The sequence below is a fragment of the Ovis canadensis genome, chromosome 1 (assembly GCF_042477335.2).
Source record: "Ovis canadensis isolate MfBH-ARS-UI-01 breed Bighorn chromosome 1, ARS-UI_OviCan_v2, whole genome shotgun sequence".
In the NCBI taxonomy this organism is placed as follows: domain Eukaryota; kingdom Metazoa; phylum Chordata; class Mammalia; order Artiodactyla; family Bovidae; genus Ovis; species Ovis canadensis.
The window spans coordinates 20,316,095-20,330,988 of NC_091245.1; the positions used below are offsets into that span (position 1 = coordinate 20,316,095).

Consider the following 14,894-nt stretch of genomic DNA (forward strand, 5'->3'; position numbering starts at 1 on the left):
GGAAGGGAAAGGCCATGTAAATATCTGCATTAATTTTTTGCTGTTTGGTGCATAGATATGCAGAAAATATTAATATATCTGTTTGCAATCACCAGAAATAGTAGGAGAAATTTTGCTCCCCAACTCAAATAAGATGGCAACATTATTAGAATGTAATTTTTTCCAAAGGACATCAATTTTAGAATAGTCAGCAGTGGAACTTTCTCAGTTTATGTGCCACAAACCATGGGGACTGCATTCTCATATCCACAGGCTCGCTATATAATTTTTTTTAATTTTTATTTACTTGCCATATAATTTTAAAAATAATTTATTATTTATTTATTTTTGGCTCTGCTGGGTCTTCATTGCTACACGGTCTTTTCTCTAGGTGCAGCAAGCGGGGGCTACTCTCTAGTTGAGGTACTCAGGCTTCTCATTGTGGTGACTTCTCTTGCTGTGGAGCATGGGCTCTAGTGTGTGGGGGCTTCAGCAGCTGCAACACGTGGACTTGGTAGTTACGGCTCCCAGACTCTCAGCACAGGCTCAACAGATGTGGTGTCTGGGCTTAGTTACCCTGAGGCATGTGGGATCTTCCCAGATTAGAGATCAAATCTGTGTTTCCTGCATTGGAAGGAGGATTCTTTACCACTGAGCCACCAGGGAAGCCCGCTCATGTTAGCTGCTTAATCAAAGGAGACTAAACTTTCAAATACTATCATGTAAAGGAGCCGAAATATTTGAAAGTTTCTTCCTATTTCTTTCCACTCAATCTCTCATCTGCAGAGTCAACTGGTGGTCTCATTTCTATTACTACACATGAAAATGAAAGTGAAAGTCGCTCAGTCATGTCCAACTCTTTGACGCCCCACGGACTATACAGTCTGTGGAATCTCCAGGCCAGAATATTGGAGTGGGCAGCCTTTCCCTTCTCCAGGGGATCTGCCCAACCCAAGGATTGAACCCAGGTCTCCCACACTGTAGGCAGATTCTTCATCAGCTAAGCCACCAGGAAAGCCCCTACTATACATAAGTTTTGCTTATTCATGAACTTTATATAAATGGAATCTTTAGTACATTAGAAATGTATCTTTTTTATAAAGATATATTATGACTGAAAAATACTGGAAACTAGTGAGTATCTAAATCTTTACTAGTAATCAAACTAAACAGCAGCTGAAACATGGGCAACAAAATATGGGGTATTAGAAAATATTTTTTAAAATACACTGTAAACTGCAATGCATTGGGAAAACATAAGATGATATATATTTTCAACAAATAAACAATAAAAACAATAACCAGTTTTTTACCTTAAGTTTCTGATATATGCGGCGCAGAGAATCCGCAGTTCCCATGTCAGCTTCATCAGGAATACACACAATATCTAGCTTCATTTTCATCTTGTTGAAGTCTGCACACAAAGTCTTTTGGACTTCCTTGGTCGTAATGACAATGACTTCTATAGCATGAAAAAAAAGGAAGGAAAAGTGCAAAAACTTTCATTCATTTAGACAATGGCTACACTACTTCAATTAGATTTGGTCTGTTTCTAGATTTAGTAATGACAGCTAATATTATTGAGATATTGCAACACACTTTACATGTATCTTCTCAATTAATTCTTACAGCAAATTATTAAAAATTTGTAAAAATTCCTCCATTTTACAAATGAGGGAACTTGGACTAAAAGATATGAAGTGACTTTGCTCAGGGTACATAAAACCAGTAAGCAAGAGATCTAAGATGAAACATGTTAATATATTATACACCACTTCTTCCTGACATAAAGGATTCAAAAGAGCACTTATTAAACCATATACCAATGAGATTATATTTTATCTTATTCTAGTTTTAATTTTTGGTCACGCCATGCTGCATGTGGGATCTTAGTTCCCCTGACCAGGGATTGAACCTGTGCCCCCTGTATTGGAGGCATGGAGTCTTAACTACTGGACCACCAGGGACATCCTGGGATCACATTTTAAAACTTCCTTCACTACAAAGAAAGAGCTATCACCACTTCCCATCAGATGGCTATTAGTGTTTCACTGATGATCATAATGAATTCAGTAACAGACAATTTCCATAAAATAGATGCCTTCACCTTATCCATATAGCCATCAAAAACTTGGGGTTCTGTCATGGATCTTTGGCAGGGTAATGTAATCCACTGCAATATAACATGTGTTGCAGATACCTGACAATTAGATTTTAACATCTCTAAAGTATAACAATTTCGATATGTGTTTCATCAGTTCAGTTCAGTTCAGCTGCTCAGTTGTGTCCGGCTCTTTGCGACCCCATGAATCGCAGCACGCCAGGCCTCCCTGTCCATCACCAACTCCCAGAGTTCACTCAAACTCACATCCATCGAGTCCATGATGCCATCTAGCCATCTCATCCTCTGTCGTCCCCTTCTCCTCCCGCCCCCAATCCCTCCCAGCATCAGTCTTTTCTAACGAGTCAACTCTTCGCATGAGGTGGCCAAAGTACTGGAGTTTCAGCTTTAGCATCGTTCCTTCCAAAGAAATCCCAGGGCTGATCTTCAGGATGGTCTGGTTGGATCTCCTCACAGTCCAAGGGACTCTCAAGAGTCTTCTCCAACACCACACTTCAAAAGCATCAATTCTTTCCCACTCAGCCTTCTTCACAGTCCAACTCTCACATCCATACATGACTACTGGGAAAACCATATCTTTGACCAGAAGGACCTTTATCAGCAAAGTAATGTCTCTGCTTTTTAATATGCTGTCTAGGTTTGTCACAGCTTTTCTTCCAAGGAGCAAGAATCTTTGAATTTCATGGTTGCAGTCACCATCTACAGTGATTTTGGAGCCCAAGAAAATAAAGTCTGTCACTTTTTCCACTGTTTTCCCATCTACTTGCCACAAAGTGACCAGATGCCATGATCTTTGTTTTTGAATGTTGAGTTTTAAGCAAGCTTTTTCACTCTCTTCTTTCACTTTCATCAAGAGGATCTTTAGTTCCTCTTCACTTTCTGCCATAAGGGTGGTGTCATCTGCATATCTGAGGTTATTGATATTTCTCCCGGCAATCTTGATTCCAGCTTGTGCTTCATCCAGCCCTGCATTTCACATGATGTACTCTGCATAAAAGTTAAATAAGCAGGATGACAATATACAGCCTTGACATACTCCTTTCCCAATTCTGAATCAGTCCATTGTTCCATGCCCAGTTCTAACTGTTGCTTCCTGACCTGCATATAGGTTTCTCAAGAGGCAGGTCAGCTGGTCTGGTATTCCCATCTCTTTCAGAATTTTCCACAGTTTGCTGTGATCCATACTGTCAAAGGCTTTAGCATAGTCAATGAAGCAGAAGTAGATGTTTTCTGGAACTCTCTTGCTTTTTCAATGATCCAACAGAGGTTGGCAATTTGATCTCCGGTTCCTCTGCCTTTTCTAAAACCAGCTTGAACATCTGGAAGTTCACGGTTCATGTACTGTTGAAGCCCATCTTGGAGAATTTTGAGCATTACTTTGCTAGCATGTGAAATGAGTGCAATTGTGCAGTAGTTTGAGCATTCTTTGGCATTGCCCTTCTTTGGGATTGTAATGAAAACTGACCTTTTCCAGGCCTGTGGCCACTGCTGAGTTTTCCAAATTTTATGGCATATTGAGCAGCACTTTAACAGCATCATCTTTTAGGATGTGAAATAGCTCAACTGGAATTCCATCACGTCCACTAGCTTTGTTCGTAGTGATGCTTCCTAAGCTTTGAGTTCACACTCTAGGATGTCTGTCTGTAGGTAAGTGATTACACCATTATGGTTATCTGGGTCATTAAGATCTTTTTTGTATAGTTCTGTGTATTTTTTGCTACCTCTTCTTAATATCTTCCGCTTCTGTTAGGTCCATACAATTTCTGTCCTTAATTGTGCCCATCTTTGCATGAAATGTTCCCTTGGTATCTCTTCACTTTCTTGAAGAGATCTCTAGTCCTTCCCATTCTATTGTTTTCCTCTATTTATTTGCATTGATCACTTAGTAAGGCTTTCTTATCTCTCCTTGCTATTCATTATGGAGAGACTAATGCTAAGCAGGGCTATGAACTTCCTAAAATAATGAACTATATGAACAGAATGAACAAAGAGTTTATAGATCAACTACAGAACATCATGTTTAGGAGTCATTCTTCAAATTCTGAGTTAGCCTCATCCAGAAGGAATTTTCTATATAATAGGCATTTAATATGCCACAAAAAACTATCCCCAAATATAACTAAAGATATATAGCAAGAGGAAAAAAAAAGCGATGACAAAGCCATAACAACTTATTAAAGGAAAGCAGTATATTTGAAAGTGTATTAAGATGTGTCATTCACCTGTGATATTGAGTTCTAAAAAGAAAATCTTTTCTAAAACACATCTCAATGTCAATATCATACAGACCACTGCAAAGAACTGTTCATGGGTCTGTCTCAAGAAAGTATGACTGGAATAAACACTGGATCATAAGCCTAGGGCCCAGCATCTGGCACCACCTCCATCTGGTATTCTAATCTGCTATATCTAACTAAAGGACACCTCAAACTCATTGTGGCCAAAGCCAAACTCACTGTCTTCGCTCAGACCTGTTCATTGTCTTACATTTCCTCTCCTATTACTGATATCACTATCCACTTAGTTACTTACCTAAGCAGAAAGTAGAGGGAACTCATCCCTTTCTTTCCACTACCCCTCCCCATGAATCAACAACATTCCCAAATGGGCCTTCTTCGCCATCCTTAGCACTAATGCCTTAGTTCAGGCCCTCTTTGCTGTTAGCATGGACTTTTGTACCAATCTCTTAACTCATCTCCTTGCTTATAGTCTTGACCCCCTCATACTAATTCTTCATACAGCTCCCAAAGCAGTTTTTAAAAAAAATCTGTATTTCAAATTTATTATCATAAAGTTGTTCACATTTGCTTATTATCTTTTTTGTTTGTTTGCTTGTTTTGGCTGCGCTGCATGGCTATAGGATCTCAGTTCCCCACCAGGGACTGAACCTGGGCCACGGCAATGAAAGTGCAGAATCATAACCACTAGACCACCAAGGAACTCTCTTGCTTATTAACTTTTAATGTCTGTAGGATTTGTGGTGATGTTTCGTCTTTCATTCCTGTTATTAGTAATTTGTGTCTTCTCCCCTGTTTTTGATCAGTCTAACTAAAGATTTAACAATTCTATTGATATATTTTTTTAAAGAATCATCTCTTGGTTTTACTGATTTTCTCTAATGCTTTTGGCTGCTATTTCACTTACTGCTGTTGTTATCATTTTTATCTCCTTTCTACTTGAGTTTCATTTGCTTCTCTTTTTCCAGTTTGTCAAAGTAGAAAATTAGATGATAATCTGAGACATTTCTTTTCTAACAGAGAACTTAATGTTATAAAATTTTCTGTAAACATTGCTTTAGCTACACCCCTCAAATTTGAAAATATCGAATTCTCCTTTTCAGTAAGTTAAAAACATTTTCTAATTCCCCTTGTGGTCAGATGGACAAAAAGCACAAGAAAAGATGATCAACATCACTAATTATTAGAGAAATGTAAATGAAAACTACAATGAGCTATCACCTTACACTGGTCAGAATGGCCATCACCCCAAAAATTCTAAGAACAATAAATGCTAGAGAGGGTATGGAGGAAAGGGAACCCTCCTACGCTGTTGGTGGGAATGTAAATTAGTACAGCCACCATGGAGAACAGTATGGAGGTTCTTAAAAAACTGGAAACTACCATATGACCCAGCAATCCCACTCCTAAGCATATAAACCACAATTCAAAAAGATACATACAAAAAAAAAAAAAATGCAGCCCGATGTTCACTGCAGCACTGTTTACAATAGCCAGGACATGGAAGCAACCTAAATGTCCATCAACAGAGGAACAGATAAAGAAGATATCATATATATATATACTTGGTAGAATTTTACTCACCCATAAAAAAGAATAAAATAATGCCATCTGTAGCAACATGGATGGACCTAAAGACTGTCATACTGAGTCATGTAAGTCAGACACAGAAAGATAACATCATATGATATTGCTTATATGTGGAATCTAAAAAAAAAGGGTAAAAATGAAGTCTGTATAGAAGCAGAGCCACAGATGTAGAAAACAAACTTATGGCTACCAGGGGACAAGGGCGAGAAGGGATAAAATGGAAGTTTTGGATTGACATAGAAACACTACTATATAAAATAGGTAACTAATAAGAAGGAATGATGCTAAAGCTGAAGCTCCAGTACTTTGGCCACCTCACACAAAGAGCTGACTCATTGGAAAAGACTCTGATGCTGGGAGGGATTGGGGGCAGGAGGAGAAGGGGACAACCGAGGATGAGATGCCTGGATGGCATCATGGACTTGATGGACGTGAGTCTGAGTGAACTCCGGGAGTTGGTGATGGACAGGGAGGCCTGGCGTGCTGTGATTCATGGGTCGCAAAGAGTCAGACACGACTGAGTGACTGAACTGAACTGAACTGAATAAGAACCTACTGTATAGCACAGGGAACTCTACTCAATACTCTGCAATGGCCTATATGGGAAAAGAGTCTAAAGAAAGAGTGGATATATGTGTATGTATAACTGATTCACTTTGTTGTACACCTGAAACTAATACGATACTATAAATCAACTATACACTAATAAAATTGTTTTTTAAATTTCCTGTGTGGTTTCTTCTTTGGGTTATGTACAGATATGTGGTTTGATTTCCAAATACTTACGGATTCTCTTGATACATCTATGTTACTGATTTCTACTGTAACTCTACTGTGGTTAGAGAATATATTTTATATTAATCTTCAAAGATTTATTGAGACCTGATTTATTTCAAAAAGTACAGTCTATCGTCGTAAAAGTTCTGAGCATTTGAAAAGAATTGTGCATTCTGCTTTACTAGGTGGCATGTTCTATAAATGTCAATTAGGTAAAATTGTAAAAAATCATAATGAATCCACAAAAGGCTGTCAGAATTAATAATAAGTGTATTTAGCAAACTTGTAGGATACAGGGCAACATAAAAAAGCTATGTTTTTATGTACTGGCAACAAATTTTCTGGAAATTGGAATAATTACCATTTATGATAATACCCTCTTCCAATAACACAAGAGAAGACTCTACACATGGACATCACCAGATGGTTGACACTGAAATCAGATTGATTATATTCTTTGTAGCCAAAGATGGGGAAGCTCTATACAGTCAGCAAAAACAAGACTGGGAGCTGACTGTGGCTCGGATCATGAACGCCTTATTGTCAAATTCAGACTAAAATTGAAGAAAGTGGAGAAAACCACTAGATCATTCAGGTATGACCTAAATCAAATTCCTTATGACTATACAGTGGAAGTGAGAAATAGATTTAAGGGACTAGATCTGATAGACAGAGTGCCTGATGAACTATGGATGGAGGTTCATGACATTGTACAGGAGACAGGAATCAAGACCATCCCCAAGAAAAAGAAATGCAAAAAAGCAAAATGGCTGTCTGAGGAGGCCTTACAAACAGCTGTGAAAAGAAGAGAAGTGAAAAGCAAAGGAGAAAAGGAAAGATAAACCCATTTGAATGTAGAGTTCCAAAGAATAGCAAGGAGAGATAAGAAAGCCTTCCTCAGTGATCAATGCAAAGAAATAGAGGAAAAGAATAGAATGGGAAAGACTAGAGATCTCTTCAAGAAAATTAGAGATACCAAGGGAACATTTCATGCAAAGATGGGCACAATAAAGGACAGAAATGGTATGGACCTAACAGAAGCAGAAGATAGTAAGAAGAGGTTGCAAGAATACACAGAAGAACTGTACAAAAAAGATCTTCACGACCCAGATAATCACGATGGTGTGATCACTCACCTAGAGCTGGACATCCTGGAATGTCAAGTCAAGTGGACCTTAGAAAGCATCACTACGAACAAAGGTAGTGGAGGTAATGGAATACCAGTTGAGCTATTTCAAATCCCGAAAGATGACGCTATTAAAGTGCTGCACTCGATATGCCAGCAAATTTGGAAAATTCAGCAGTGGCCACAGGACTAGAAAAGGTCAGTTTTCATTCCAATCTCAAAGAAAGGCAATGCCAAAGAATGCTCAAACTACTGCACTCATCTCACATGCTAGTAAAGTAATGCTAAAAATTCTCCAAGCCAGGCTTCAGCAATATGTGAATCATGCAAAGTACATCATGAGAAACGCTGGGCTGGAAGAAGCACAAGCTGTAATCAAGATTGCTGGGAGAAATATCAATAACCTCAGATATGCAGATGACACCACCCTTATGGCAGAAAGTGAAAAACTAAACAGCCTCTTGATGAAAGTGAAAGTGGAGAGTGAAAAAAGTTGGCTCAAAGCTCAACATTCAGAAAACGAAGATCATGGCATCCGGTCCCATCACTTCATGGCAGATAGTTGGGGAAACAGTGGAAACAGTGTCAGACTTTATTTTTCTGGGCTCCAAAATCACTGCAGATGTGACTGCAGCCATGAAATTAAAACACGCTTGCTCCTGGGAAGGAAAGTTATGACCAACCTAGACAGCATATTAAAAAGCAGAGACACTACCTTGCCAACAAAGGTCCGTCTAGTCAAGGCTATGGTTTTTCCAGTGGTCATATATGGATGTGAGAGTTGGACTATAAAGAAAGCTGAGGGCCAAAGAATTGATGCTTTTGAAGTGTGGTGTTGGAGAAGACTCTTGAGAGTCCCTTGGACTGTGAGGAGATCCAACCAGTCCATCGTAAAGGAGATCAGTCCTGGGTGTTCATTGGAAGGACTGATGTTGAAGCTGAAACTCCAACACTTTGGCCACCTGATGTGAAGAGCTGACTCACTGGAAAAGACCCTGATGCTAGGAAAGATTGAGGGCAGGAGAAGAGGGGGATGACAGAGGATGAGCTGGTTGGATGGCATTACCAACTCGATGGACATGGGTTTGGGTGAACTCCGGGTGTTGGTGATGGATAGGGAGGCCTGGCGTGCTGCGGTTCATGGGGTTGCAAAGAGTCAGACACAACTGAGCGACTGAACTGAACTGAACTGAACAAATAAATATAAGAAAATATGTGTAAGTCCTGTACACTGAAAACTATAAAGTAGTTTAGTTTTAGTTGAGAGAAATTACAAAGGTCTAAATAAAAGGAGAGATATACCATGCTCCTCAATCAGGAGACTCAATACTAAGTAAGATGTGAATTCTCTTCCTACTGATCTACTGATTCAATTCAGTCTTAATCAAAATTCTAGCAACTATTTTTGTAGAAATTGATAAGCTGATTCTGAAATTTATATAAAGATACAAAGGACTTAGAGTAGCGAAAACATGAATTTAACCATATTAAACTTCAGTTTAGTAAGCCTTTCAGAACTTCCTTGTGCTTCCACTGCAGAAGGCATGGGTTTGATCCCTGGTTAGGGAACTAGGATCCCACACGCCTTGTGGTACAGCCAAAAAAAAAAAGGCTCTTCACTGATTTCCCACTGCTTTCAAGAAAAAAAAAAAAAAAATCTAAATTCCTCAACATGGAATACAAGGCCCTTAATAGTATAATGCCTGTTTATTTCTCTCTTACATTTATTCCCTCTTACGCTCAATATTGCTGTTGTTGTTTAGTCACTAAGTCATGTCTGACTCTTTGTCAACCCCATGGACTAGAGCCCACCAGGCTCCTCTGTCCATGGGATTTCCCAGGCAAGAATGCTGGAGTAGGTTACCATTTCTTACTCCAGGGGATCTTCCCGACCAAGGGATCAAACCTGCATCTCCTGCACTGCCAAGCAGATTCTTTACCACTGAGCCACCAGGGAATACACATGGTATTACAGCCACATAAAATGAAAAGTAGTTATAAAAAAAAAGAAAAAAGCAGTTGCGAGAATATGTGCTGATCATGACTCTATCTCTGCAAAATTTACTACTTCTGTATGGAATACTTCTTCCACACTGGTCAGAATGTTCATCTATTTTTCAAGAGTCAATTCAAGGGTCAGCTACTCTATAAAGTCTTCTCTGAATCTCTCAAACAGTATCTTCCTTATATTAATAACAAGCACTTATAATGTGCCTCTGTTATAACATTTACCACATTTCACAATGATAATCTGTTTACATGTGTTTATCTCTCCACTAGACTCTAAGGTTCTAGAAATCAGGGCCTGAGTTAACCTTTTCAATTCCGTACTCCAGTGTTGAATATACTACCTGGCAAATGCAGGTTCTCAGTAAATACTATGAGGCATATGGTCGTTCTCATATTATGTTCTGATATCCTTCCAGGGTTATCTTGGATCACTGTGGAGACCAGCTCTAAAAAAGAAACACTTAGCACTCTCTTCTCAACCTTTTTCGCACAGCAATAGAGTACTCCAAAGTTTCTAATTTAAAGAGGCCCGTCTCCAGCCAACATTGAGTCCTAGTCTTCTTTCATTCATTTCTCTCACCCTCGTAAAGCTGACAAATTACTGGGATGAAGAACCCTAAAAGTTTTGTGAGTATATCTCATTGCCATAACTCACCTTCAAATCCAACACGCTCAAGCAGGTTCAGTGGGTACCAAATTAAAGGTTTGTTGCCGACTGGAAGCAGAGGTTTGGGAATACTGGAAGTCAGGTCTGTCATTCGCGATCCCCCTCCAACTGCCATTACAACTGCTTGAAATTCCATTTTTAAAAACTGTAATCACAGAGAAAACCAAGAGAAAAATGTAATAAAATCAATGCACACACAGTATTAATCTTACTTTTATTTAGGTTATTGATATTCACTTATGACAAACATGTCATTTCCAACTCCAATAACCAGAATAAGAAAGACTACTTAGCCACAGTATAAACATCACATTTATCCTATTCTCTTACTGATACATACTCTGATTTCCAGCCTGGGCTAGAGGCGGGAAATGAATAAAACAAAAATCTGGCTCTTGCTCTTGAGTTGTTGACAATTAAGTGAAGACAAATGCAGTAAATTACAATACAACATTAATGCCATGACAGGGATATATCTAAGGTGCAGTAGCCATATACAGTGACAGTAACACCTAAGTCTTCCTAGAAAAGGCAGGGAAGGTTTTATAGGAAAGTAATGCTTGAGCTGACTCTTAAAGGAGTAAGAGTTTATCAAGTTGGTTTCTGATATGTGAGTTTGTATTCCCTGAAAAAAAATTTTAAACTTCTGACTAGAATTAACTGCACAGAGACAAGCACATTAGATCTCTGAAAAGTATGAAATGACTTAAGATGCTTCTGTTAATTCAGCCACCTGCTCCCATTTTTTCATTACCCCCAACTTGAAATATAACATTATAAACTCAAATGTAGGCTTGTATCTTAACCTAAGTTTGCAGAGCCCAATTACAGAAACAAACCAAGTTAATTTTTTTTTTTTCAGATTCAAGGTGATAAATGAAATTGTTTGACATTCAAAAAAATCTCTTTACAGCTGCTACAACAGAAGAGAGGCACATTAAAAGCTCACAAATCCTTACTGATTTAAAATAAAAGTACTATTTGACTTACAACAAATGATGTAACCTTTTAAAAACAAAGTGAAATTCAATGCTCCGGAAACAAAAATGTATTTAACACCAAACTGGTGAATAATGTTGCTCCTTTATCATAATTTTGATCAGTCCTGGGCTCCTCACATTAGTATCTAAACTGCAACACACACACACCCCATACACCCCAGCACAAAGTAAAGGCTCTTCCACAACATCCACAAAGTAAAGATATGGTACTTTCAATTCCAGCAGGCACTGCCTCAGATTGGTATTTAACTTCAATCTGCCATTATATAAATCTCATAACATCTGATGTTACTATGAAAAGTATTAACACTGGATCCTTAAGAGTTAAAAGACCTGAGTTTGAGTTCTGGTTCTGTCACTTACAGATGAGGTAACCAGGGGCCTGACATTTAAAACTCAGCGTCCTCAGTGTCTAGAAAAGAGCCTGGTGGTTAAGTTCACAGGCCTTTTAACCAGACTGCCTGGATTTTAATTCTAGCTCTACCATGAATTAGCTGTATGATCCAAGGCAAGCTACATACCTTTCCCAAGCCTCCATTTTCTTAATTTTCCAAGGGGGGGATAATTTCTACTTCACAGAGTTGTTATAAATGTTAAATAAGTTAACCCAAGTAAAGCACACAAAACAATGACAAGCATTATATAAGTTTTTGATAATAGACAGGTCATGGAAACTTTCTGTGCCAGCTGAACCATGCTGTTGCATAATTCTGGCCCCTGTATCACTATTCTTAGTTGCCTTTCTCCTGTGTCCAGTATGTAATCACCAATTAAACTTTAAAGACTCAGTTGAAGAATCACCTTGTGTATAAAGACATTCTTATCCCTTCCCACCCTCTTAGAGAAGTAACTCTTTTCTCCTTAAAGGCTTCCATTCTACTATATACAGATTACCTCTACCTTTCAGGATTCACTGCCCATTTATTTTAATTTTTATTATTTCTTGGCTGCCACAAGTGTGGCATGTGCGATCTTACTCCCCTCTCCCCCAACCCACCCCCCCCCCCCGCCCCCGGGATGGAACCCACCGCCCTGCATTGGAAGTGTGGAGTCTCAACCACTGTACTGCCAGCGAAGTCCATCTGCCTGTTTAAATGTCTATTTCCTGTGAGTTCCTTGACTGTCATCGTTGTATCCCTAGTACCTGACATAATTCCTGTCAGATGCCAGGCACTCAGTCAGTACTCGTGGAATGAGCATCTGTGAACCTCACAACAACCCAGAGTAAGCATCAAGCTCAAACATGTGCAGAAGGGACATGAGAACCCAGGTCACTAGGGTCTGAGGTTCCTGCTCTCAGTGAGGCTCTGGGTGATAATCATGAACATAACTGATCGCAGGCAGCCTGACAAATGTCTCAATGCCACTGCCACGACTCTGAGCGATGGGAATCAAGGCAAAAACTCTCTAGCCACTCAGGCTTTAGAGAGGTGGTTCATGGCATCTTCAACCTGTCTCCGATACAGCCCTCACTGCCTTCTCCCTTTGTAAATTGACAAAAACCCCGAATCACAACTGATCTCTCAGCCAGACTTTATTGTATTGCTCTTTGTATTTGTATCTTGCACCTAAAATAATCAGAAACAATAAAAGAACGAAGGACTTTTAAGTGGAAAGGATCAAGAACTGTGCGCAGGGCGTTCGGTGCTCACTCGCTGTGACTTCCAGCAGATCCTCCCCTCCCTGAAACTCAATTTCCTCAACTTTTGCACAAGGTGGCTGGCTCGGATGCTCCCCGAGCTTCCTTTTAGTTCGGCCACTTGGCTCCGCGGCCAGGTCCGGGAGGCACTGGAGCTGGCGACTCGGGCTCTGCACCCCTGCAACCCCCTCGGGCCCTCCTCTACCAGGCTTGAGGAGCCCGCCTCCCTCCGGTGAAGTGAGGCTCGGCGGCCTCCACCGCGCGGCTCCCCCCCGCCAGCCAGCTCGTGCGCGGCCTGGCAGCGCAGAAGCCTCAGCTTTACCTCAGGTCCCCGCGCGCCGCCACGGTTCCCAGCGCTCCCCGCGCTCCCCACGCCGCCGCCGACTGACAGCCAAAAGACGCAGGCGCACGATGGCCGGGCAGATCGATGGGACGCGCTGGGCAGGCCCGCAGAGAAGAAAATGAGCACCGAATAATAGATGACGGCCGAGAAGGATGCCGCGGGGAGGAGGGGAGGAGTAGCGGAGGCGGGGCCGCCCGAGACTTTTCATTCATTCACAAATTACCAACGCCCACTGAGCGTCCCTCACGTTGCAGGGGAACTGGTCACAGTCTCTTCCTTCAGGCAATTCTCCTTCTAGGAGAATTCTCCTAGGACCTGGTCCCTACTACCACTCTGCGGAAGGACAGCTCATTGGGAGCTGCGGTCTAGGGCTGACCAGTGGAGAAATCACCAAGGATTGCCAAGGTTTTCTATGTCCAGTGAGGTCTAATGTGGCACTCAACGTTGGCTTTCTGAACCAGATTATTATGGTATGGAAAACATCCACCTTTAGCCATCAAAAGTTGGTCGGGAGTGTGGGATTCAGGAAGATCTCACTGTAATGGTGGGGAAAATCCCCTGGAGGAGGCATAGCAAACCACTCCAGTATCCTTGTCTGGAAAACCCCATGGACAGAGGAGCCTGGCGGTCTACAGTGCATAAAGTTGCCCAGAATCAGACACAACTGAAGCGACTTAGCAGCACTGTGATGGTGATACTGAACAGTGGCTTGGAGAGAGTGAGTCAAATGAATATCTTGGGTAAGAGCCTTCCAAGAAGACTAGCCAGCAAGTGCAAAGGCCTTGGAGAGAGAAGGCAACTTCGGAGAACAACAAAGAAGCCAATAGAGCTGAAGAAAAGTGAACTGGGGGAGAGTGGATGATGGCAGAGTAAGCCGGAGAGGCAATGGGGGAGAAGGTGGAGAATTCAGATCCTGTGGGTCTTGTAGGCATTGTGAGGACCTTGACTTGTGCAGAGGAGCAGCGAAATAACACGCTTTTAGAGGATCACTGTGGTTGCTGTTTTGATAATAGAATCTCTGCTTCCAGAGACCAGTTAAGAAGCTGCAACCTCCGGATGAGAAAACCCAAACATCTGAGTCTAGACTCCAACAATTGTGAGATAACAATAAAATAATTCTTTTTTGTTTGTTTTGTTTTAAGCAGTACATTTTTAAGGTAGATTGTTAAGCTGCATTATCTGGTTTGGGGTAGGGGTTGTGTGGTTTCCATTTTTTGGGCCATGCTGCTGGGCTCAAGCAATCTTAGTTCCTCAACCAGAAATTGAACCCAAGCCTTGGCAGTGAAAGCATGGAGTCCTAACCACTGGACCACCAGGGGATTCTATAAACTACATTGAATAACAATTCAATAACATTGAATGGTCGTTCTCTCCTTTGGAAGGTTCCCTCTTTTTCTATCCAT

General features: G+C 40.7%; 1 protein-coding gene across 2 annotated transcripts in view; it reads right to left on the reverse strand.

Annotated features, from left to right (window-relative positions):
* The window catches only part of EIF2B3 (eukaryotic translation initiation factor 2B subunit gamma), a 119,043-nt gene extending 105,434 nt beyond the window's left edge, over positions 1 to 13,609 (reverse strand). Inside the window, exons 1-3 of one of the 2 annotated variants that reach the window (XM_069589800.1) lie at positions 13,471 to 13,609; positions 10,497 to 10,653; positions 1,293 to 1,441 (exon numbers count right to left, since the gene is read on the reverse strand). In XM_069589800.1, the coding sequence (XP_069445901.1) occupies positions 1,293 to 1,441; positions 10,497 to 10,644 (297 nt within the window). In that variant the 5' untranslated portion in view covers positions 10,645 to 10,653; positions 13,471 to 13,609. Of the gene's footprint in view, positions 1 to 1,292; positions 1,442 to 10,496; positions 10,654 to 13,161 lie in introns of both variants that reach the window. The other variant, XM_069589811.1, reaches the window with a different exon arrangement.
* Between the last annotated feature and the right edge of the window lie 1,285 nt (positions 13,610 to 14,894).